Raw genomic sequence first — 27,466 nt, 5'->3', positions numbered from 1 at the left:
TGTGATATACAGTATTCACAAATTCACAGCAATAACTGGAAGTAAAATGTGTGAGTGTTTATCCGTTTATCCTCTTTCTATCGGGAGGGGGGGGGGGGATAATGGTTAGTACACAAATACTACAAGTTGGAAAAACAGGATTAATTAATTCATCAATTGAAAAACATGAAAGACAAGACTATGGAACATTGGCATAAAACATGCGATATCGTAATGCCTGGTTTCGTATTACAAAAGGGTTGCGGACTAGTTAAAATAATGAAGGTGAGGCAAAGAAATAGAAAAAGACAAAACAGGGATGAGAGCTGATCGTCATCAATGTTACTATGAACAACAGCAACGTACATTGTAAGTTTTGCCACTAATACATCCATGGTTTTGCATACAAAACTGTCTGCTGGTACATTTTAATACATTTAGAATCATAGTATACGAAATGTTCATTTTAGCCAGTTCGTTGTTATTGGATTAGACTCGACATTCTTATTTGCACTGTTCCTTTCATTTATTGGTGTAAAAATAATGCAAAGATAACTTACTGTCAGTAACATTAGAATGGCAAGCACATTATCATGGTACACAACACACAGTTGTGAATTTGTGTGTGAATGTCACCATGTGCACTACGTTTACTTTTCGACGATCGAATTATATTCATATAATAATATAATATATATGTTGACGTGGGATACTTTGTCTCAGTACCGGGGTTCGTGGGGCATCAGAATTACTCGTGGTATTTACGTGTAAACGTTTGAGATCACGTGAGTACTTACCTTTTGCACAATTAATTTGTGTTGTCGATCGTCCAGGGGCAGGGACTAGCGTGTTGCTTTGCACACTCAGTAACGCGATCGAGCGTATGCAATGTTTCAGACAATACTCACCGACTTTATGTCATGCGTTTTACCAGATTTCAACTAATGTTATCTTCTACTAGTATTATACTCGCTTACGCAAGTATGTTTGTACCAAATGACGTCGAAATATGGTGACTTTAAAGCAAGATTATTTCGCTGACATCGTTCAAAATACGAGCGCAATATGGTTGACGGAAGTTGACAGATCCTCTAACTTACTAGGAATTTGTCTAAATATTTTCCAATCACTGAGTTGAGGGTGCTAAAAAGAACGCGGTAAGCACAAAATATTAAAGTATTGAGTTTTTGGCGATAGTCTAAATCCCCCAAAAAGGTACTGGCGACCATGGAGTGATGCACTTTTCATGATACAGTTGAAGAATAACGGTGATGTGAAAACCATGACAATTCTTTATTTGAAAGGCTTGCTCACCTCCCACTTGGTGGCGCTGTACTTGTCGTCTGTCTAGCAGCAGACTGTCTGTCTAGCGACAATGAAATAGTGAAGTCTGAAGAGTCTCAATTACTACTTGAAATTGTAAATTGTAATAGCAGTTCCTCCGTCATATATTTTTGAAGTAGGTAAAATTAATTCAATTTTGATTACCGGTAGTGTACAATATACCCTTTCTCCTCCACAAATTTCATTGTAAAATCATAGATAATTCATTCTCCATAATATTTCAGATTCCGAGTTTGACATTTACTATGATTTAGTAGATATTTGTGACAAGATGTCTGATATTGATGATGATGGTGGTGGTGGTGGTGGTGGTGGTGATGATGATTACACTGTGGTGCAAGACTCAATTGACTCTGACAGCACTGTTGGACCATCACCCTCGATGCTAAAGGGAATTAGCAGGTAATTTAAACTATTAAGGAGTACCTTGGGAAATAAAGTTATGTTTGTAAATTTTGGTTCTATTTTCTCATAACACAATCATGAATATTCTTCTTTTTTTTTGCAATTAATACATGTTTGCTGACTCAAATGAGACATTGCATACCCATGGCAATGGCCAACAGGAATGTTTTTTTTTTTCAGGGCAATAGTGCACAATGTACCATGCAATGACTCTCCAGAACGAAGTGTCTTTACTTCCTCAACTGGTGGCCTCTCAGGTGTAACTAAACTTAATGTAATTAATTCACAAACTTGTCACTATAATATAATAGAAGGTCATTCAAGTCAAACTAATGCAAAGCTACAAAGCTGGAACTACAGTAAACTTTACACTTTTATTACATAGCTATTTTTTTAATTCTAATGTTTTGCAGCAATATATATATTTTTAATGATTCAAAATTGACCTTGAGTAGGGTTTAATTTACCGTGAAATGTTTTATGAAATGAAATATAAACTTTTGGGAGGGATGTGTTTAATTTTTAGGCTGAAGTGGGCAAGTGCAAAACCAGGACCGTTGTATGAACAAAGCATTCAAGTTCAAGATAAGTTCTGCAAAGAAACAAAGAATGCAATAGACAGCTGTGATTTTGAGATGTCTGACGAGTCCCAACTATTGGTAACTACAAGGTATGGTACACATGTTGGCATGCTGTATTTCTATACTTGGACATTGTCACATAATAGTCTGTTAGATACTAGTAGTAGTAAGCCATTTTAGGGAGCCCTCATGCATCATCCTACCCTCTCAGATCCCTATCGACCCATAATTTTAAAGATGTTACTGTGAGAAACATAGCATTAAGTATGGGTGCACTAAAGAGAAGACCATTATTTTGATGTTCACATATTAAAGTATAGTGTCAACACAAAGGTAACTTTACCTTTATTCTTTCATTTGACAGTAATTTCCAAAGTTTTAACCCTATAAAGTATGGTGGGGACACATTTGGTGGACAAGATGAACAGCGTCAAACTATTGAAGACAGGCATTCACAAAGATGTAAATCTCCAGAATTGGTGACTCCAAGAAAACTCAGAAAACTGAATGGTTTGTGAGAATTTTTATGTCAAATAGTATTCTTACAATGATGATCAGGAGTATGTCTTGGGATGGTATAGTACAGAACTTTAATGATAGTGTACTCAAAAAGTTCTTTCATCATTTTAAAAATAACCAGAATCATTGAGAATAAGGGGAAAATATATTTGGCTAGGGTAAAAACTGCTGTCCTTAAATATATGAATGAACATGACCTATTGTGATTTCATTTATGATAATTTGTAGAACTGAACTGCAAAGATGTTGATGATCTCTCCCATGATAAAACACAAGACTTGTTATCCCAACATCCTTCCGTTTCTGGTAGTAGGAGAGACAGTTCTTTTGGACAACCATGTGTTGAGAAATCAGATAATGAAAAGACAGGAGCCTGGTTAACGTCAAGTCAGAGTAGTAGGGCTGATCATGATGCTATAAGGATACCATCTACCCATAGATCAGATAGTGAAAAGACAGGAGACTGGTCAAGGTCGAAGCCAAGTCAGAGTAGCAGTGCTAATGATGCTGTAGGGCCACCATCTATTCATAGATCAGACAGTGACACTGAAGGCAGCTGTCAGGTTATACCAGATAGTAGTAAAAGTAGCCAGAGTAATAGATGTACAGAAAATACAAGTTCAGAGAAGGTAAAGTGTGGTAGTATAATGTAGGAGGAGTCATCTCTTATCGCCTGGCTATATAGGAGGGCACTAGTAGACAAGCCTGAAAAAATAGCTGCTACATAACAACATGAGGGTTAATATGACATCTACTTATGCCCAAATAAGACCAGACAATAAGTGCTCGCAGAACTATCTGCACCCGTTACTGCATGTAATCTTTACTCAATAACAATTTTGTGGCTAACTAAATGGGATTGAGACTGTCTGTGCCAGTACAAAATAGAAACAAGTATAATTGTAACATCCTCATATACAGTTTCATTTGCCTTAATTTTTTTATTGTGTGTGTATATATCTATGCACACATTTTGATGATAAATATTTTCGCAATAAATGTAAATATGTTTCTTTTAGCAGAACACTGATAAACTGGTGGAAGTTGAAATGTTACAACACAAAGTAGAAAAACAATTACAGGATGGTAAGCCAGGAGGTAAGAAATACTAACTAAATACTAAAATAGACAATATACACTGCCATGCCCATTATTCAGTTAGTACCAGTTTGCCAGACACCTTGAAAAAAGTTGTTTTGTTAGTTATTTTTGTAACAGCTGTACTTTCACTGTTTTTGACAATCACAATCCTGCAGACTGGTCATGAATAAAATGGAAGTATAAAAATAAAATATAACGATACAAGTTTTTTTTTTGAGATGTACAGCAAACTATAGACTGTAAGTGTAAGATGCGTCGCGTCACTCTGCGCTCACCATCCGTCTCTCTCTGAGAGGAGTTGACCGATGCGTGAGGGTGCCCTGTCATGGTGTACCTTACAGACTGTAAGATGTCGTGTCATGTCCCCCTCACTGGCCTGCTCTATGAAAGGGGTTGACCGATGTGTGAGGGCGCCCTGTCATGGTGTACCTTACAAAGTGTAAGATATGTCATATAACTTCGCCCTGACTGACCCACTCTATGAAAAGGGTTGACTGAAGTGTGAGGGCGTACCTTACAGGCTACAAACTCACCTACAATTTACAATGCCTTGTGGGAGTCAACAGAAATGTATTCGTGGTTGAACAATTCATGACTTCTAAGTCCTTATTTTCTTCAGTATTCATTGTTCAGTCTTGAGTAATCATTTCTGATGACGCCATGGCATAATGTGGCCTATAGGAAAAATACCCTAAAAATGGCACAAGATGAACGTGATATTTCTCTGAAATCACAAGTCATTGTTGGTGATGTAAATTGACGAAATGACTCTCCAGAGCCCATAGTTTAAATATCTCAAGTGTTAGTGTTTGACTATTCTGTCTATATGTTTTTAATTTGTTCAATATTTATATTTTGGTTTTGACAGATGTTATTAAGGAAGAACTGATGAGGTTACAACTGACTCTGAAGTCATTAGGAGAAACTCATAAGAATGAGAAAGTTGACATATTGAATCACCACAGTCAAGCTATGGACAATGAAGACAAGATGGAAGTGAAAAAGAAACTAATGTCACTGGCAAACAGACAAAGAAAATTCTTACAACTGCTTCAAAAACAAAAACAACTATCTACTAAGCTTCAGTCTGTGATCAGTAACAGTCAGAATGGTTTAGCCACGGATTTAGGTAAAAGTTTGAAGACAAAGTTTGCAGAGGATAGAGAAAGGATTGATGAAAGTGGTGGGACTACTGTTAGGAATCATGAGTTAGAGACCAAAATTACCACAGATGCAAGTAGAGAGAGGAACAAGGAACCTCAAGATAGAGAAAAGAAAAAGCGAGGAAGACCGAGAAAGAAAGTGCAGCAAGATGATATGGAAAAAGAACAAAGAAGAGATTCTGAACCCCAGAAAACAAAACCACCTGAAACGAAATCAAGCATTGATGGTGACAAAGCTAGGGAGATAGTAGGGTCCACACTTTCTGCATCAACTATGTTGTCTAACAGTAATAGTTCAGGATCTCAGAAATATAGCGATTCACAAATTGAATCTTGTGAGGTTCAAATCACAATGGATACAACACCACTGACCAGCACTACTAATCCTACAGTGTCTACTTCATCAGGTTGTAAGACTCAGACGTCTGCAGGATGTGTTAGCGCTGAAGCAGCTCCTTCTACTGCTGTAGCAGCCACCTCTGCAGCTATCACCTCAGTCGGCAATGCACCAGTCATGTCCACTACAGGTGTCGAGGTGAGAAAGATGGTACCATCTCGGAACGTGTCAACTAGGAGAAGTCAGAACATACAGTGGACTCATATTCCATCAATGTGTACTCTTCCAGTGAGTGGAGTCACATCGTCTATAAAACGGAATACATCAGATACTGTAGTTCAAACCACATCAGGAAAACCAGTCACTATGAATTTGGTAAGGCAAGCTGATCAGAATGTCAACACTACAACCAATAAAATATTGCCTGGAAGTGAAGATAGGTACCAACAGGGGACAGCAACCTGTCATGATTTACCTAGGCCAGTACAAAATACAAGAAAGCCTGCAAACAATGTTACAGAGACCTCTGTGTTGTCAGTAGTATCCAAATCTACACCAATCTCAAGTACTGCTCCAAAGGTATGTGCAGTCAACAATGTAAGTACAAATGTTGTATGTGCCTCAGAAATAAAAATCTAAAAACCTGTGCTGTTACTTTTTTCAAGAAAACTCAAACCTATTTCTCAGTTAAAATTTTGAAAAATTATATAAAGTTTTTAAATAGAGCTGTATGATATTAGACTGTAGTCCCTAGATGTATACGGTATGTTAATTAACTCTGGGAAAATGATAGGTTGAAAACAAAATAATATTAATAAATCCCAAATTTCTTCAGTTACTCTAAAAGTACCAAGAACAAACATTTGTATGTCAAGGTTTGGAGAGATTTAAATAACTTTGGTTTTCAGACCTTTTAGTGAACTTTTCACCCTTTGTGTGTTGTATAGACCCTGACTACAGAAGGACGTAGCAAACAGCTGATGAAGCACACCTTATCTTCACTCATTCAAAATAACATAATTCAGCCAGGCACAAATCTACTATCCATTACCAATCATCATGAGGTAATTAGATATTATTCTCGGAATAATTCCCTAATATTTTTCATCAGTTAACGTAGGAAAACATGAGACCTTGTCAATATGAGTCAAAGATGAGTAACATAAGGGGCCTTGTCACTATGAGGTCAAAGATGAGTAACATAAGGGGCCTTGTCACTATGAGTCAAAGAAGAGTACTGACAAAACCTTTATGCCACAAGTGTCTTCTGGCTGAATGAAGAAGTATATTGGTGAATTATGTAATTATGCATACACAAATTTAATTGTAGACATGTGGAGAAAATAACAGATTCTGAATGGTTTCATTCAAATTTCACACTGCAGAAATAATCACTTAGATATGTGTTGTCACATAGAACAACCAGAATATATATTCCACATTTTCTGTCTGAACATGTAAATTTGTCTTGTGCAAGATATGGATAGTGGAAATCGTGAATTAAATATCATTTGGTTTGAGTTCAGGATTTGTTAGATTTGACAATATTATTGTCATGAGTATTTCTTTTAAACATAACATTGGAAAATGAACTGTCTGTATTTTTAGGACATTTTTGTTGAAAAACTATTACTCAAAGTTCATTTCAGGTTAGATGTAGGAGTTGGTATGTTTATCATTTCCAATATTGAAATTGAAATTGAAATGTATTTCACATTTTGAGGCCATCGGCCCAAAATATGTGTATCATTATGATTTCTAATAACTAGTCTTGAAAGAACTGAACATTTTGAAATGTTCAATAGTGGATAAATATGTATTTTAAAAGTTCGTTCTATCCCTCTCATCTCAGAATAAGACATTCTATGGTAGTTTACTATCAACTGGTGTAATTCTAAGTAGTGGTGGAGAGTGCTTTATCAATCCTTCACAGTGGGCTAAAGCTGTACTGAGAATGAAGAAGATAGGAAGAGTTACTGCATGGACACAGGTCAGAAAACTCCTCATTCAGTTTTTGAAAACCATGTGTGATTTATGTATGCAAAATTATGAAATGACTCCCATTTTAATATGAAAATACCTGTACCTCCTGTTGCAGTGTTCATTATTCTGATATTATTTTGAATACATGTATTTGTAAACTTGTTTTCTTTATACTGCAGATTAAATATAATGGAAAACCACTGAGTTCCTTCACCCAAATACCAATATTGGATGCTGGTATTAATGGTAAGCATCATATAGTACCGATATCTTGACATTTCTGTTTCTGTTGACTCAGTAATACTAATAAGTATCACACCAAGTTATTGATGTCAGTTGAAATACTTGGTCATATTCTTCAAAAGAAAGGACTCATCTCTTGGTGGAAAATCAAATAATTTTTTTTAACTTTCCCTCTGCTATCACTACCCTGTCTACTGTCATTAACTTGTCTTCCCTACCCTACACCAGCCTGTGTTCGCAATCCATGATGTCAGAAAGAACACATGATACATAGAGACTGAAATATTGTATATTTTTCTTAGTTTTTTGGACTTCACTTCTACATATGTCAGTTGAAATACTTGGTCATATTCTTCAAAAGGAATGACTCATCTTTTGATGGAAAATCAAATTTTTTTAAACTTTCCCTCTGCTATCTCTACCCTGTCTACTATCATTAACATGTCTTCCCTACCATACACCATCCTGTGTTTGCAATCCATGATGTCAGGAAGAGCACGATACATAGACTGAAGTATTGTATATTTTACTCTTAGCTTTTTGGACTGTGCTTCTTATTGTAATCTACATGTATTAACAGAAATTGGATCCACTCAATGTTCTGAAGATTGCCATGTTAGTGTACAAGATTCACAAGTTAATAGACAACAGCCTGCACACTCCTGTCAAGACCAGACATCACATACTGACTCATTCCTACCACAGCTATTCAAGAACTGTCAAATTACACTGATATATAATGATGAGTTGTCATCCTGGTATGATGTTGTGTCAGCTGATTTCTGGGACCTACCTAATCCTGATATACCCATAGAGTGGTTACAGGATGTCCAGTTTGAGAAGTAACACAATATATCATATTCCGGTTATTGAAATTCCTGCCATTTCGTAGGTAAACATCGCAAGAGGGCATCCCAGACTTGCTAAAATGAGGGCTAACCTTTCATCATGATCGCTGATTGTATGGCAGTGCACAAAGCAATGAATACCGTGTGAAAGTGGGTAAAATTAATTAAATTTTGAAGTGCACACCCTCTCCCTCTCTTGTGTGCTCTTACAAAAGCATTACAGTAGTGATTAGCCACGTTTTGATTACTGGTAGACACAAACAAAATAGTACAGCAAGAATAACTCATGAGTGATAACTTCGTATCTGCTGTCTTATCCTGCAATACTTGACTACTCTGGCTCTCACTCCCAGTCCAAAAAAACAGCTTGTGAACAGCAGTCCTAGTAGCCAACCCATGAAATCTGCTCTGATAACCAGAACATGGCATATTGCTGTTCACATTTTTAATTTAATTTTAATCTCAATCTGAACTTGACCTTTTAAGTACTTAAATGGTGAAATTACATTTTTTTTTCTTCAACTTTCCCCCATAATGTCTAGCTCAGGGTGAAATAACATTTAGGAACATGAGAGACTTTAAGTACCAGTACTTCTACTGTACTTAGATATACGATAGTTTGTACGATACAGACATTCGTGCAACGCTCAGCCCGCACTCATCGTCGTGGTCAAGAAGCCTGACAGGGCTGAACAACACGACATATCTTACAGTCTATATTCACAAATATGTGGGATATTTTTCTTTGCACCTTTACTACAGTAAATGTTTCTTCATGTTGAAAAATGTTATGTTCATTGACTCGAATAAAAGAAATCTGCAATTGGTATCAAGTCTTGATTCTTTTATTTTGTGAAATGCTCACCATGTCAGCTTACAGTTTACAAATAAAAATAGCAATACACAAGTTACACAAAGTGCACTGTACAAAATTTACAAAATAAACCACTGAAATTGACATAAAACGCTGTTATAAAAGTCTTTGGTGATATTGAAAGAACACAGTTCACATTTTGCTGTTTTTTTCTTGGTATTTCTTCTGTTCACATGAAATGGTAGCCTGAAAGATCCAGTTGTTTTCAATTCTTGTAGCAAGTGGTTACACAAACAGACCAACGACTGGATCTTCCAGACAAAATGAAATGGCTCATACATTTAAAGAGCATGTTCATTTCTACAAACATGTGAAACTCTAAGAGGAAATTCTGAATCAACAATAATATTTTTCATTGATGTATTTTGTCTCTATGAGAGTTGGTTTCATGCCCATTGTTACTACGTCACATGACATACCACAATTAATGATGTAAACTGTAATTGTAAACAATTATGTAGCAGTTTATTGCGATACAATATGCAAATTGAGTAAATTAGCAAATCACATGACAGGGCTCAACCAATGATGTAAAATATACTTGCAAACAATCATTTATTAATTTATTCTTGTGCAGTATGTAAATTGTGTAAATTAGGAAGTCACATGACATGGCTCAACCAATGATGTAAAATGTAATTCTGAACAATCATGTAGCCATTTATTCTCATACATTATGTAAATTGAGTGAAATATATCAAAACTTTTCATCTATACCATCATTTTGATGTATTAACAGGGGAATGTCACCCTAGGAAATAAATATAAGTGAACAATGAATATTCATGAATCCTAAGTGCCTATTACTTTCAGTAAAGTCATGAATATTCATTGTTCAACCATTGCATAAATATTTCTGTTGACTCCCATCATGCAATGTGGTCCACAGCAAAGCACTTGCTATTTCTCTGAAATCTCATGTAATGTACTAAGGTGATGTAAAACTATGAAATGACTCTCCAGAACCCAAATTAATGAGAATGCTTTCATTTCCTGGGTCTGATCTTGTGTACTGTATTGAATAGAAAGGTGATTACATGGGCATCTTGCATAGAAGGGTTATCACCTGGGTATCTCACATACCGTGAACTCTGCACCTACTAAGTATGAAGTTTACGGAATACAACCTTTGAAATAATTTGTTGTACCATGATTATCTTTATAGAACATTGACAAATTGATGCTTACACTACATCAATTCCTTCATCGTTATCATTGTTATCTTGTCTGATTTCCTACAAAGGAAAAACTGAATAAAAAACATTCTTTTTTTTCTCCTCAAATTGGTGTTCAAATTTTGAAATTTCTACATTTCAATACAATAATGGAGGAAGACGACAAACTATCAATACACTGCAATACAAATTGGCATTGGATAGTCTGTGGTCAAATAAACAATATATTTCTCTGTTATGAGTCAAAATGATGAAATCCAGGAATCTTGAAAGTCACTCCCTAGTCAAACAGGGATGTAGTATGGGCTGGTAGACTGCAAAACTAATTTGCTACTCTGCCGTTTGTTGCAGGCTGCTTTTTTGAGGACTGTGTGTTAAAAATTTCTTTGTTTCAACCACTATGCATTGTTTGGCAGATTCATGGGGCTTCCTCAAAGGTATGACTGCCTACTTTTTTCTGTTTTATCTGCTACATCCCTGAGTAACAAATAGGGGAATGCCAAGTTTTTTTGTATCATAAGTAATAGTGCTTACACAACTACAGCAATGATATGTTGCAGGTAGATTGATTTTAATTGTAATTACAAGAGAAGGCAACAAAATGTTGATACACCTAGATGTGGGTGACATGGCATGGAATAAACAAAGGAGACATGCATGACACTTGAAATTCTGATTCTGTCACTAGGAATCTTGAATGTGTTCTTCATACTTGCATGATTGGTCAGATACTAGTATGATAGTAAACACGGCACGTAAATCATACAGTGTCTGCATTACATGAGAACTCAGACCATTATCATCAAGTTTACTGAGGCAACACTCTGCATCTTGTATGGCTTGCACTGAAACAAAACCAAAGTAGAACATGAGTGACATTCAAATCAGTATGTATACAAACTAGTCTCGGTTACCCAGATTCCTCTGCCTCCATCAGCCCTTAGTAACATTCAAATCAGTATGTATACAAACTAGTCTCGGTTACCCAGATTCCTTTGCCTCCATCAGCCCTTAGTAACATTCAAATCAGTATGTATACAAACTAGTCTCATTTACCCAGACTCCTCTGCCTCCAGCCCCAAAGACTTCATGAAATAAGTGATTGGTACAAGATGGCTGCACAGAGAAACTGACTCACAAAACAACCTCTGTAGTAAAATCATAGATAGCAACACTTGCTATTTTATTTAATCTTCGAAAAAAAAGCTCATTTTCAAAATTTTATATCACAATTTCTGAGAAAAATTGATGCAAATGACAATTACAAATCAGTTTCATCCTATCAGAAACAAGATTTGGTCCAAAGTACTTACATTTCGCTGCGTCAGGGACAGCTGCACTCTTTGTATTCTGGTAGTGTTTATTTACATAACCTTTCAACATTTCTACTCTGCCCTGTAATATTGGGGACAGTCCCTGTAAATCACCCACTTCCACATGGCAGGCTATCTGACTCATAGTGGTACACAGCTAGGGACAAAGAAAGGTAGAACATGGGAAAATGGCCAGTTGGGATAAATTAGTGATATTATCATCAGAAATGAATACTACAAATAAGTTGAAAGTGAAATATCTGCCTGTGGTGTCACCAGTGTGCCCTCTAATGATAGCCAAATTTTGTGGTTGTGAGTCAAAATGAGAAAAAGTGGCATTTCTTGTGAGTCACCACATAGTAAGAGATAGGGGAACATCAAATTTTGGTGCGTCACTAGACATTGTGTGTTTCAGTGGCATGTCAAATTGGCTTCAAGGGCACACTGGGTGTCACCATTTTACCTTCAGTGACGTTGTGATTTTTCACAATTTGACATCTTTGGTTAAATCTTTTGGTCATATTCCAAAGTTAATGGTCGGTCAGATCATGAGAAACATGATCTGAAGTAAAAAAAAAACGACCACCCTTACCTGATCTCTTAGGTTTTCTCTGTATTTGAATTCACTGAAATCTGTCACTTCCTCTGTGCCTTCCAAGGCATCAACCAGACACTTCCATACTTTACAGAACTGATCCACAGTTCCAAATTTCTCTCTTGAAGTAGGAATAGCCAGGGCTAAAGCAGCGTTGATTCTCACCTGATGAGACAAACATCCACACCAACATTTTAATACCAATATGCTTCAACAATCTGCTCTCAGATTAGTTACATTTTTTATTATACAAGTTAAATCATTACCTTCTCATAAATATAGTAAAAAATATTACACTCCTCATACATTCTACAACTTGGTTTATGATATCAAATATACAACCCAAATATTGATAATAACAAGCTAAGTTTGGGACAACCAAGAGGATATATACACACGCATGCACGCACGCACGCATGCACGCACGCACGCACGCACACACGCACACACACACACACACACGCACGCACACACACTTTCCATATATTCACATGTCATGTAGATTTTCTAAACAGTAGACATCCTCCTTGGATGGGAATTGGGATGGGATTTTGCAACAACTCCACATACACAAAAGACAAACGATTTCACAAGTTTGTAGCATTCAGTAATACTTCTAGTAAATCTGAAACCAAATTAGAGAAATCCATCAACTTGAGCAAGTGTACATATCCTAAAACCAATGTCCAGTTCATAAAGACTAACACTATACCACCAGTGTCTACACTCACCTTGAAGTTCTTGCAGTCTGCAACGACACCAAGCAAGGCGTCATAGATATCACCAGTCCATGATGCTGTACCAACGGGTAGGTCAGAATTCTTAAACATATTACCAACTGCATAGCATGCATTCCAACGAACCTTAACAGAGATAAAAAAAAATCATATAGTTTAATCGAAACTGGTTACATTTTTGGAACAGTGAAGAATCTTAAAATCAACACATGTTGAATTCATACATGCAGTGCCAAATAAATTTGGTTGAACGGGAGGTATTGTTCAGTTTTCCATTGTGTAGCTGTCTGCATTTTCAGAAGAGCATATCTTTAAACATGTCGTATGTGTAACTATGGAACACAGCCAAATTGAAATTTTTGTGTCAACTAATTAGTTCATTTTACATCATGAAGTTCAGAATATTTTGATGATAGCTGGTGAGTAGAAATCCTGTCAATATTACTGGACATCAACAGTACTAAAAAATGGAAATTATGAATGGTTGAAATAGATAATTGTGTACATATATCTGTTATTAATAATATACCTTCATAGTACCACCTTTCACTGTCTTCACCAAAGCTTGAACTGACTGCTCCACCAAAGGTTTGAAACCACTTTTATCTAGAAAATAGAGAAATGATTCATTAGTTTTTTTATAGGTAGTGTTGTTGCTAAGGGTGGGGAACCCTGGTAACAGAAAGGGAGAAAGGGGTAAAAATGACAGTGTTTCCCCCCATAGAGTCTATGGTAACTTTGTTTGGGAACCCACATGAAATGATATTAGAATTCGGTACCCCAGTAGATTTTACCTACTTACCACCCATAGCAAAAAAACACTGATAGGGTTATGACAGCTAATTGCTACAGCCAGCCAAGGTCACTTTGACAACCAAAACCAATTAAGATTTAGATATACTAGATTGTAATTAGCTCTGACAGTGATAAATTTGACTTGTCAAACATTGGTTTGCTTCAGCCTATCATGGGAAATTACCAATAGCTCTGACATCATTAGATTTCACTTACCTAGTGTTGTAGGTTTAAGATATCGTAACAGATTACCAATAGCTCTGACACCGTTAGATTCCACTTACCTAGTGTTGTAGGTTTAAGATATCGTAACAGATTACCAATAGCTCTGACACCATTAGATTTCACTTACCTAATGTTGTAGGTTTAAGATATCGTAACAGATTACCAATAGCTCTGACACCGTTAGATTTCACTTACCTAATGTTGTAGGTTTAAGATATCGTAACAGATTACCAATAGCTCTGACACCGTTAGATTTCACTTACCTAGTGTTGTAGGTTTAAGATATCGTAACAGATTACCAATAGCTCTGACACCATTAGATTTCACTTACCTAGTGTTGTTGGTTTAAGATATCGTAACAGATTACCAATAGCTCTGACACCGTTAGATTTCACTTACCTAATGTTGTAGGTTTAAGATATCGTAACAGATTACCAATAGCTCTGACACCGTTAGATTTCACTTTATCACTGTCTTCTGATGCTTTGATAGCTGTAGTATACAATCTCTGTAGTAACATATCAGAGAAATCCTGCAGGAAATCAGTATCACCAGAATCTCTGCAGGAGAAAAATCAATATTAGTTTTTATGATACACTCAGTTAGTTTTTACATATAACATGTTTCCCACACTGTGCTAAAAGCACTTTACAATTATTACCCTGGCAAGGACCTATAGTGGCACAAGTCTTCTATACTTCCTCAACTCACTGAGGAGCATACAATCCATCTGTAAGTACATAGGATTTATGCATTTACATAGGAACCTTTATCCTACCATGTTGCCAATTATACAGCTAGATTGACTTGGACCATAAGCATGGTTCAAATCTTGCCTAAATCAATAGCCATTCCTAAACAAACAGCTGCCATGACTCTCAAACCAACAACTTACAGACTCCACGCGTGCGTGCGTGCATGCCTGTGTGACAAATTTGGTTAAAACTACAACTATGTTCCACTGCTTGACAAGTAAAAACACAACAACATATTGTTGTACAGTACTCACTTGTTCATAACTAAGGCATCACTGAGATTACCCAAAGACCATGCTGCTTTCATTCGGACCAACACAGAATTGTCTTCTAGGCAATTTAGTATAACATTAGCTGTATCGGCTACAAACAGAACATCCTGAAATAGGCAATTTAGCATAACATTAGCTGTATCAGCTACAAACAAAACATCCTGAAATAGGCAATTTAGCATAACATTAGCTGTATCAGCTACAAACAAAACATCCTGAAATAGGCAATTTAGTATAACATTAGCTACAAATGCATATCTGTCTTTTTCCAATCCTAAACATAATTTGACAAATGTCAATCTTTCAAATTTCATGATGACTTACCTCTCTCAAACACGGATAGACTACAAACACACCCAGCGCTCTGATAGCTGATGACTTCACCCTGTAGTCATCATCGTTACTAAGTCCTAATAACAATGTAATACACATGATTCTCTTGTCCATCTGTGAAGCGGAAAAGAAGCGAGATATGTCATGAATTTGACACTTTTCATAAATAAACAAACACAATCTGAATCTAAAATACATGATTTTGAATGTTTCATTTGATGGCGATATTCTAAGGTTACACCAGGCAAGGAAAGATGGAAATAATAATTCTTACTACCTGAATAGAACATCTCCACCTAAGCACACTACAAAAATACCACAATTGTCACCATGACTTCTGTTCAACGCAATACACATGCATTAAAAATGGTGAAAATGTGAATAAGTTTTTGGTCTATTTTGACCCACTAATATGCGGTAAAATGGTACCAAGAATTAATAACTGTAGATGATAACTGATTTTCTAAGATTTTATCATTATCTTTTCTTCTTTATTTTCATTTGATATTTGATACTTACAGATAGCTGTTCTAACACAGGTGCACCAACGTTTGAAAGGCAGTCACACATACAAGAACGCAGCGCATTCTGGGATGCATTCTGCAGTAGCCCCTGTGCTGGACCACCTAAGAGTTTGTTCCAGAAACCAACCACCTAAGTAAATGATAAAAAGTTATCAACTATTAAAAGTGAACCACCAAGAAGTTTATTTCATGCACAGATCACCCTTGGTAAATGACAAAAGTCAACAATCACTGAGATATCGGGATACTTGGACACAAATTTTCACTGAAAACAAAAATCAAAGCAAGGCTATTTTTGCAAATTTTATGACTACTGCACAAATGGTAACAAAAAACAGAAAAAAAAATGAAAACCTTAATTTTCAATGATAAATCTTCAAAAGTTGATACAGCAAAAGACACAAGTAAACTTTAGCAGCATTTCATACACTTCTCAAAATGGCTGCTTCTCACAGCAGAACATAATTAAAGTGAAATCGTACCTCCTGTACTGTGAGTTTATCTACTTTCTTCTCTGCTGTCATATCCTGTTGTAACTGCATCAGCATGGCTTTACCAAGCTCTTCTAATAGCTGTGGAACGCAGATACAGATGAGTTCAAAGGTCAACATAGATTCAGTAGTATATCAATAAATTAGCATACATTAGCATAAATTACTGGTTGACATTGACACTGCAAAATTGCTCATGTATCAACCAATCCCTTAGAATTGTTACGTGATAAATCAATGAGTATTGTTGAGAAACTTTTCCAATAGTAGTATTGTAATTCAATTCTGTCACATGTCAGAACCACCTCAGCTGGCCTGACGAAAAGTCCAGGATGGGACATAAAACTATTGCCATTTAAAATAACAGAAAGTCCGGCTGATCATTAACTTTATAACTGAATGATTGAGATTGGTGTCACTCACTTTGGCAGCATGGAGTTGTACAGATGGGTCTTTTTCTTCCAGGCAGTCATAAATAATATCACACATATGTGACAGGCAGCCTCTGACAATATGGAAGTATCCTTTGACAAGTTGTGTTAACACTTGCAAGGCTTCTAATCTAACTGGCAGTGGTTCACTGGGCTCACTTGCACCTGACCATAGCCTACAACAAAATCAGTGAATTCCATGGTTCAATCACAAGGAAAAGGACAAATAATCAATTTTGTTCTCGCGATTTTCCGAATTTCTAATATTATTTTCTGTATATTTCAAATAAAGTTCTGGCATTTGTGTTATTTTATCAGTGGAGCACTATAGTTTGCATATGATCATTCTTTTGGTGTACACCATTTCTATCTATCACTCTGCAAATCTGTTTTTCTCCTAGGATTGGAATTGGGCTTCTAATCCTGTTTTTCCCAACTTTTACATTTTTGTGTACTAACAAATACTTCCTGGTAGAAAGAGATTATCGTTAATTTGTGTCAAAATCTGCAATAAACCTTAATATTCTAAAAAAAAAATTGACATGTTTACAATTTGCACATTTGTCGTACCTACTTGAAGAGTTGACTATCACATACAATAGCACTGAAAACATTTGAAATCATAGTTTCCAAAATCTAAAATGGCAACTATAATTAAACCACAAGAGTTTTGATTTACTATTAACAACATGATCCAAATGTATCAAACTTGTCCAAATAATGAACAGAGCACAATACTTTCAATTCAATTCAATATAGTCAAAAGGTTGTTATACTTAGTCTGTAGACCAGGAAAACAACAATCTATGAAATATTACATGCCCCTATGGCATAAATCGTTGAAACTATATCAATTTCCACTGCAAACTTATTACATATACTAATACTACAGTGGCAAGTGAGGTTTCGATTTACTAAGCTAGACCAAAACTTCAATGTGTTACACAAGTCGATGATAGTGGTGCCTTTGTTGTGTGGATATAAGAGAGTGTGTGGCCACTTGAGAAAAACTAGCTATCAGAAACATCACCTTACTGTGAGTATAATTAAACCAATGTCCATTCAATACCTTGTATCAACATGTTGTAACAATAGTTTTAGTTTGTGTCTATCTTAGTAAACTGAAAGCTTGATCGCCGCTGACATATATGTGGTAATAAAGTTAATATTTAAAAAAAAGCTGATGACATGATGCATGAAGGAAAAGAGTAAGAATTGTACATACTTTCCAAGACCAACAGAACTTGATAATGAGCTGTCCAGTTGTACTTCAACTCCAAGTTTACTTGGATGGATTAATGTCGAACACAGTTTGACTAGCCATGACATTTCTCCCGACCTTGGAGTTCCAGGTTTGCTATCATCGCCACGAGCACCAGCTGAATCTTTTGGTCCTGTTTTACTTTCAGTGTTCTTAGTTACATTTTCACAACTCTGTGATTGTCTAATATTCTGTGCTAGTTCTCTCTGTTCCTCTGTTTTCATGGTCCTAAGACTAGTTTCACTACCACTGCCACTGAGATCTGTCTTGCTGTCCGTCCTACCAATGTTTGATGAATCCACTGGCTGTAGGATGTGAATCACTTCTTCAAGTTGAGGCTGGATGCAGACTACACTTCCAAAGAATGTCAGGCATGCTACTCTCACATTGTGATCTGATTGGAACAAAATAATGAAGCAGTGACTATAAATTAGGTTATGTAGCTATTCTTCATGAAATTACTTAACTATTTTTTCTGCTTAAAGGGAACACAATCCAGGAAATACAGGTAATTTCATAAACTTTGGATTCTGGAGAGTCATTTCATGATTTCACATCACAAATTTCACTCGATTGCCAATTTGAAACTCTTTTTCACCTCTATTGTTCTAGCACTGGACTGTGACCTCATGGGTTTTAGAGTACATGAATATGTATCAGATGGACAATGTATATTTATGACTATTTATCTGAAGGTAATAAGCACTTAGGAGTCATGAATACAATAATTTAGTGTTTCTATGCAATTGAGCGAAATTTATGTGATGTGACATAAAATGACTCGCCAGAACCAAAGTTTATGAAAATACTTTCCTGGAGTTGTGTATCCCTTTAATTTCAATATTTGGCGAGATTGAAATTACAATCACTACTTCAACAAAGTGAAACTGAAGAACAGCTGAAGTTGAGACTTCATAGCTACAACTGGCAATGCACAGTGACAAAGGAATAAATGTCCTCCGTGTTCAGCAAACGGCATGACATGTCACTGGTCAGACGCTCTAACTTCACACTGGGGAAGTACCAAGTCTTAGACAGACAAGTCTACTCTTACAAGACTGGAGTTTTAAAAGCGAGACTTACCTTTATGAGACAGGAATGTTTTGATCTGTTTAACCATCCTGGTTAATAAACCTCCTCTAAGTTTATGATAAGGTACATTCAGTACAAGGATTGCTAGACACTAGAAATAACGACAATAGACTGAATTATTACACTATGTACCAGCAGTTACTTGCACCGGGGGCATGCATTGTGCATACTCTTGGAATTTTCATTTAAATGCAATACTTATAGCATATCTGTATGCAAATGTGCACATCAGCATTCCACGTACACTAAACCATACGAATGCATATTTATAATTTTACAAAATTTGCTGTTTCATATAAGCATGCCTAATAATAACAGAACCTCATGATGAGTGATTATCAGTAGGAGTTCTCATATTCAATCACGGGTGTTTCAATTTTCTCATCTGAACCACAGGAACATAACAATATTGCTGTTATTACACACATAGGAATTCAGTCCTACCAGGTACCCATTAATATGTTGGATCAAATCTTGTCTTAGGATTTACCCAATCAGAAACAAATCTTAGTAGTGGGCATGGAATCAGCCATGTGTAGCTTGAAAGTCAGTCAGTTCATTGCTCTAACCACTCCACCATCTAATAAACAAGTTATTTTAGAACAGTGTTTTGAGTTATACATTATGATTTGTATATGTACATCACAGCCTGTATCTCACCTTGATCACTTGTGTCAATGTAATAGACGATGTTTCAGCAACTAATGCCAGTAACAGACATCGATGAATTTCTTTGATTGTACGGCCTAAAGTCACTGAGAATGGAGTGAAAGCAGTTCTGCTATATTCTCTGTCATCTGCTGCTGCCAAATACTGCTTTGATCCATCTAACATGGATGATAGCACCGCCAGTGCTCCTGCACGTGCCTGTAGGGTAAAAGTCAGAAGATGTGAAATAGATATATTGACAAAGAAGATAGCATGGAACAAAGGTGAGGATCATCTTATCTCAGGTGCACTTTTTATGCTTAGGGGACCCAGAAAAAGTCATCGCCATCAACTTTGTATCATGCAGTTTATAAAAATTAGAAAATCTGGCTTAGAATAGGAAAGACCTACTGTACACTAGGGTTTGACATTGTGGAAAACTAACAAAGTGAGGAGTTTCACACCTCTTGATCCCTTGTCCAGACAATGCTGAGTCCAGTGTTTCAAGAAGTGTATAAAGACAACTGTAAACTGGATGGGCTCAACAAAACTCAACTCAAAAAGTTTCAAAAATTCTTAACAGATCATGATCGTGTCAACAAAATAACTAAACAGTGGAATATAAGCGGTGATATGGAAACTATTGTCATCATACCTTTGGAGCTGAATCTTTGAGAATGGTTGTAAATAAAGTGTGTGTTTGTGGGATAACACTACTAGCTGATGGTGAATCTGGTAGAAATGATGACCAATATCCAAACATTACTCTCTTCTCTGAATTCTACATGACAGTCAAAATAACAGAAAGTGGTGTAAGTATTAAGATATCAGTATACAAGATAATAAATTCCGCTCACTAGTACCTTGCCAAGTATTGGCATTCATATCACAAAATAAAGGGTATTTTTAGGTTACTCTGCACAAAAAAGGGATTTGTAGGTGTACATCATCATTTCTTTGGTGTTAGACAAGTGTATTATCATTGAGAATTATCTGTAATTATCTTCAAATCTCAGAGAGTACACAACATTCTGTTGCTGGAAAGGCAAAAGATTGCATAGTTTGGCCACTTGGTGTGCTCTTCAGGATCTTATCACTACTACTTCATGAAGATCTTTTTTGTAACTTGAATTTCCGTACAACTAACACCATGCAGATCAACTCATTTCTCTCATCTAAAGTGAGAATAGAAAATGTTGCCTGCCTTGATAAAAATAATATAACTTCTATTTAAATCTTTACAATGCATTTCTCTTCTTAGAATGAAAAGGATATTTCATACTTCTTCCACAATACTTACCCTAATCACAGTATGGAGACATCCTAATGCAGTTTGTCTAATTTTGGACATAAGGGATCTTATTTTTGCTACTTCCCCTCCCTCTGTATCTGAGTACTCAGATTCTGAGCTGCTAACTCTATCCCAGGTTGGACGGAAGGAGAATACATCATCTTTGGAAGAGCCTTTTGCACTAATTCCCATGGCTAAAGTGCCAGTAGCAACAGTTCTATCATCTATCTCCCCTCCCTCATCTGGCTGTTCCTTCTCTTTCTTCTGGTTGCTCCGTCTTTTCTTAGTTCGTTTGCTCTGTTGTTGTTTTCCACCTTTGCCAGATTTCCCACTGCCAGACCTAGTTGCTGCATCTTCACCATCCTGTTGTTTGGCTGAAGATGCTGGTTTAGGATCATATTGGGATATAGGTGTTGGGTACAGGGTAGTAGGGATCTCTACATTGACATGTGGGCCAGTCATACCTAATATTGTGTACACCTACAAAATAAAACATGACCATTGGAAAGACAAAAGATTGCATAGTTTGGACACTAGGAGTGCTGTTCATTGAATTTCCTTACAACTGACAACATTCAAATCAACTTATTTCTCTCATCTGAGTGAATACAGAAAATGTTGCAATTTGACTTGGTAGTCAAACTGAGCCCATAATTTCTAACATAGACTTTTGTGATAACGGTATCCCTGTAATGTCTTTTTAACTATGTTTTACTTAATATTTTACTGGTACAAACATTCTTTCTGTATTCTTCAAATTCAAACTTGTAATAAAGGACTACAGTTCCATGGAATTTATAGGGTTCATTAAAGAGAGCATTCACTGTACAAAGTAAATCATTAGATTTTTCTCTGATCAATCAGTTCTATTTGAAGGAAACAGTTTCTGTGTGTGTACGTGTGTGTGTACGTGTGTATGTGTGTTGTTGTATGTGTGTATGTGTGAGTGTGTGTACATGTGTATGTGTGTGCTATTGTGTGTGTGTGTGTGTGTGTGTGTGTACGTGTGTGTGTACGTGTGTATGTGTGTTGTTGTATGTGTGTATGTGTGAGTGTGTGTACATGTGTATGTGTGTGCTATTGTGTGTGTGTGTGTGTGTGTGTGTGTGTGTGTGTGTGTGTGTGTGTGTGTGCATGTGCATGCATGTATATGTGTATGTATAAATACAATGCCATCATCTTTTGTTTAATATGTTGTTCTGATGTTGTTTGCTAATATATGATATATTAAATAGTATGTCATTTACCTTCAAAGCTGCTAGGACCTCCCCAACAGTATCCACATGAATAGTTTTACTAACCAACAATATACTCTGTAGACCTCGTAGTGAACCTAGTAATAACTTGATAAGAATAAAACCATTATTAGACACTTACCTAAATTCTTCAGAATCAACAAATCTGTATATGATTCTATCAGATTCACTTAAAGGAGCTTACACCAACTTAAGACAACAATTTTATCTAAATTTCAAAACTTACATAAAACTCATCTAGTATCATATTTCTGATGCTTTTCTTATTTACATTGTTCTTATTTGGTAGTAAAGTTGTGTATAATTTGTAAATGAATTCTCAGTTTTCTACATTCTTGTATCCCTTTAAGATATTGTAGTACTCAAAATAAACACCTAGATGTATATAAACTTGCAATATTATAAAATAAGCATTACACCATGCACAAGCCAAGTAACTGTCTCTGCACATAAAATATGGATTGTGTACCCAGGTCATTCTACATCATGACAACCCATGTCTATATCACTGGTTTTGTGGTGCTCGAAATATGAATCAAAACGCCATTATTTTTCTCAATTTTTCATAAATCATGCAAGAAGAGGTATAATGATATCATTCTCCAATATTTTTCTTCATTCAGCTGTAAATACTTGTGACCTAAGGGTTTGCCACTACTCATCTAGCAACTCATAGTGACAAGGCCCCTTAGGTCATTACCGGTAGTACTTTCCTTTGCTGAACGAAGACAAACATTAGAGAATAATATCTAATAGTAATTATCATTTCAAGTTGCTTGGTTACAATGTCTATAAACGGATCACAGTTATAAAACTGATGACAAAACCTACCCTACAATGTGCATAATCATCCACATTACTAGCTTTAGATGTCTGTAAAGCCTTCAAAATCACTTTATAACTTGCTTCCAAGTATTCCTCATCTACACAGTGACCATCAGATGTCCTGCAATGTAAAAGAAATGTTAAACTACTCTTCTAGTCAGCTTATCTTAAGCATTTCATTATAGCGATCATGTCAGTGGAAATTCTAATGTAGTAAAACTTGACTCCTTCACCAGCACCAACCTCACATGCACGTTACCAATACACTGAATGGCAATACTAACCTCATACACATGTTACCAATACACTGAATGGCAATACTAACCTCATACACATGTTACCAATACATTGAATGGCAATACTAACCTCATACACATGTTACCAAAACATTGAATGGCAATACTAACCTCATACACATGTTACCAATACATTGAATGGCAATACTAACCTCATACACATGTTACCAATACATTGAATGGCAATACTAACCTCATACACATGTTACCAATACATAGAATGGCAATACTAACCTCATACACATGTTACCAATACATAGAATGGCAATACTAACCTCATACACATGTTACCAATACATTGAATGGCAATACTAACCTCATACACATGTTACCAATACATTGAATGGCAATACTAACCTCATACACATGTTACCAATACACTGAATGGCAATACTAACCTCATACACATGTTACCAATACACTGAATGGCAATACTAACCTCATACACATGTTACCAATACACTGAATGGCAATACTAACCTCATACACATATTACCAATACACTGAATGGCAATACTAACCTCATACACATGTTACCAATACATTGAATGGCAATACTAACCTCATACACATGTTACCAATACACTGAATGGCAATACTAACCTCATACACATGTTACCAATACATTGAATGGCAATACTAACCTCATACACATGTTACCAATACATTGAATGGCAATACTAACCTCATACACATGTTACCAATACACTGAATGGCAATACTAACCTCATACACATGTTACCAATACACTGAATGGCAATACTAACCTCATACACATGTTACCAATACACTGAATGGCAATACTAACCTCATACACATGTTACCAATACACTGAATAGCACTACGTTTGACATTAGGATCATTGGACGATGTCAATTTTAACAAGATTCCTTCAGGCTGAGGTGACAGAAGTTCTCTGCAATACTGCAAAACAATCAAAGTTCCCTATACATTAGAAGTCTGGGCTGCAATTTTATTTGTTTTAAAATAATTCTAAATGTAAATTTCTTACTCAACAAACAAGTGATGAACTGTAATTCAAGTATTATCATTTGAATACTTAAAGCAAATGAAATTTTATATTCATCCTTTTTTTTTTAGATTCTTCAAAAGAATGGTACAATACACACTGTTTCCACTTGCTGCATTCTCCCTGGACAAGTAAGCAAGGGCAGCAAACCCTCTTTTTTTATGTGTCCCATTGATGAAATGAAAAGTATACTATAACACCAAACTTTCACTACTTCATGCAAAAATGGTATCAAGACAACCATCAGGCCAAAGATAATCATTTTCTTGTCTCCAACTGGCAACTATTGAAAGTGTTACAATATTCTTAAATCTATGAAATCACAGCATGATGATGCCGCCTACCTTGCCGCAGTTAGCACCATTCTCATACACCACAGCACCGAGAGCTCTCAATGTATCAGGTAGCGTCCAGCCCTGACATGTCTTAATAGCCGTAAGTATATATTCCAACAAAAGATCCAAAGTTGTCTGGCTAAGAGTAACCTGACAATGAAATTCATGTGCACAAATTACGATTACTAGAATGTATGAGTGACTTCAAATATCAATGGATTGAAAGTAAAACCTGGATTACACATTTCTAAAAAAATATCTGAGTTATGAAACAACGCAAATGTTAACACAACTGACTCTACCAAAATTGATTGCCACGTTGATATAACCTTGAAGTTTACAGTTCCTGTAGCACAGAGTGGAACAATTTGACAAAAAATATTTTAACTTTTGGACCGAAATCACAATGTTGGTTGACTTAAACAGCAATTTATCAGATTATCTAAAATGAACAAAATTTTCATCTAGACATCTACATGTATACATGCATGATCAATAGAAACATCTCTACTATACACTGAGCTGTTTTTGGGTCTCAATCTTTTAACTGACAAAAACCTTGAACATTTCTTGACCAAAATTGTCAAATTGTCATTTTTTATTGAATAATATCTTGAAACATCCTACTGAATTTTGAAGTCAAAAATCACACAAATCAAACTTCTTCAATTATCAGACAGAAAGTGAGTCATAATTATGTAATAATGTATGTACTCTTTACATATATTAAACCTTTGCTGAAAACCTGTCAACTGATATCGCCTCTCATATTTCAACAGAAAAATGAATTCAATCAAGGGTTTTAAAACCAGTGTAATAAAATCATGTAATACACATAGATATTATAGTCTGTTTCTATAGCAACTCACCTGTTGATGGGCTACAATATTGATGATAAGCTGACAAGCTTTGGTTGCTAGTAATTCATATTTTAATGGAACCAATGTACACACTTTGCATAAAACTGTTGATGCATCCTGACAAAGAAATAGACACAAGTACTGATGAATACATACTTACATATGCTCTCTTAGTAAAGATCTATAATATCAGACAGCAATCTCATGACAGTCAAGAACCAATTGTGTACAGGTGTTTTGAGCAAAAATATTATAAAAATTTTGACAAAAAAAGCTCATCAGAAATATTTCCAGTGGCACAAACTGAGTTTATAATTTTTTTACTCGAGTAAAAATACATACCTTGATGGATCTATTCAACTATAAAGTTAATCTCCATATATGCTAAAAAAATTGCTTGCTATGACATTTGTCTTCTGGAATTGTTTGAACAGTTGATTGCATGTAGGGATTTTGTCAACATTTTTTATATGTACATGTATAATAAATTATGTCATCAGATCATTCATAAGTTATATTTTCTACAAGTTGAATTCACTGTTTAGTCAGTTGTAAGTGATGTTTAAGTATGTTTTTGTAATTGGAATACTGTGAGTATCTTTTAAATATGCAGCAAAAAATTATGCCTAAAAATGCATAAATCATAAAATGCAGCTTATGAGACATTTTTATGAGGTAAATAGTGTCTAGTATTACATGAAATAATAAAATACTTGCACTATAACTTTCAACACCCTGTAGAATAATAGTATTCAATTCCAATGTGAATATGATGTAAAATACATTTGGTATTTTGATATATTTCATTAATAATAATATTGTTTATGTTCAAATGTCATGACAGTTAGGATAGCAAATAGTTCAGTAGCGCTAGTCCCTCGAGTCTAAAGGTAGGCGAGCTTCGTCATGATCCATTCATCAATCCCCCACCCATCCATCCATCTGTCATCAATGTCTCCCTCCTTCCTTCCTTCCATCCATCCATCCATCCATCCACCCATCCATCCATCCATCCATTCATCATGTTATTCATATACATGCATACATATTACACCACTGTACACTAACACGCACGTAATCAGGCAGACAGAGACATGAATTCTACACACAGACCTGTATTTCTAGATTATGTTTTTGGTCGTGATTCAGAGTGTACATAAAATGACATCATCCGCAGTCCCCTATTATTCCTTGCATACAACACGTGAAATCAAAATGACCAATTACCTTGTCTGTCACAAAACGGAAGGAATAATCAAGGGATATAAACTGGTCAAGTAACGCATTGAGTTGTGTCTTGTAAGCTTCGCCATCTCCCGGGACCATTGTCATTAGTTTGGTGGTGTTGAGGCGAAAGTCTTGCATCTCTGCATCGCGGAGACGATCTTCGTTCATAGCCATGATGGAACTTCTCCCTTTTAACCTCGTACGCGGACAGACAATGATTTCACAAATTACATAGAGAAAATAATATTATTTTTATATTCTAGTACAAACAATGTCTAGAATATATTAATATAATTACTCTTTATATGTGAAAAATGCTCAT

At 35.8% G+C, this 27,466-nt stretch overlaps 1 protein-coding gene across 1 annotated transcript; it reads right to left on the bottom strand.

The window, feature by feature from the left end:
* Positions 1–10,766: 10,766 nt before the first annotated feature.
* Positions 10,767–27,318, bottom strand: LOC144449397 (HEAT repeat-containing protein 6-like). Its single transcript, XM_078139926.1, has 22 exons — positions 27,145–27,318; positions 25,927–26,034; positions 25,067–25,207; positions 24,501–24,616; positions 23,403–23,517; positions 22,563–22,658; positions 21,325–21,795; positions 20,680–20,805; positions 20,037–20,243; positions 19,368–19,467; positions 18,249–18,678; positions 17,016–17,199; positions 16,584–16,673; positions 16,097–16,231; positions 15,569–15,691; positions 15,227–15,351; positions 14,617–14,777; positions 13,727–13,803; positions 13,192–13,323; positions 12,458–12,625; positions 11,866–12,022; positions 10,767–11,397 (listed from the first exon to the last, which is right to left on the bottom strand). Exons 1-22 carry the CDS (start codon positions 27,316–27,318, stop codon positions 11,237–11,239), a joined length of 3,597 nt encoding a protein of 1,198 aa, XP_077996052.1. The 3' UTR covers positions 10,767–11,236.
* Positions 27,319–27,466: the final 148 nt, after the last annotated feature.

The sequence above is a fragment of the Glandiceps talaboti genome, chromosome 18 (assembly GCF_964340395.1).
Source record: "Glandiceps talaboti chromosome 18, keGlaTala1.1, whole genome shotgun sequence".
Classification (NCBI taxonomy): Eukaryota; Metazoa; Hemichordata; class Enteropneusta; family Spengelidae; genus Glandiceps; species Glandiceps talaboti.
This window is presented reverse-complemented; position numbering and strand designations above follow the sequence as displayed.

Bases quoted from the DNA above. Each gene is read 5' to 3' on its own strand.
- LOC144449397 (XM_078139926.1), bottom strand. From the start codon at position 27,318: ATGGCTATGAACGAAGATCGTCTCCGCGATGCAGAGATGCAAGACTTT. The intron at 20,806-21,324 runs GTAAGTATTGTG...ACTGTCATGTAG, and splicing joins GTCTCCATACTGTGATTAGG to AATTCAGAGAAGAGAGTAAT. The intron at 16,674-17,015 runs GTGAGTGACACC...TGCGTTCCACAG, and splicing joins TACAACTCCATGCTGCCAAA to CTATTAGAAGAGCTTGGTAA.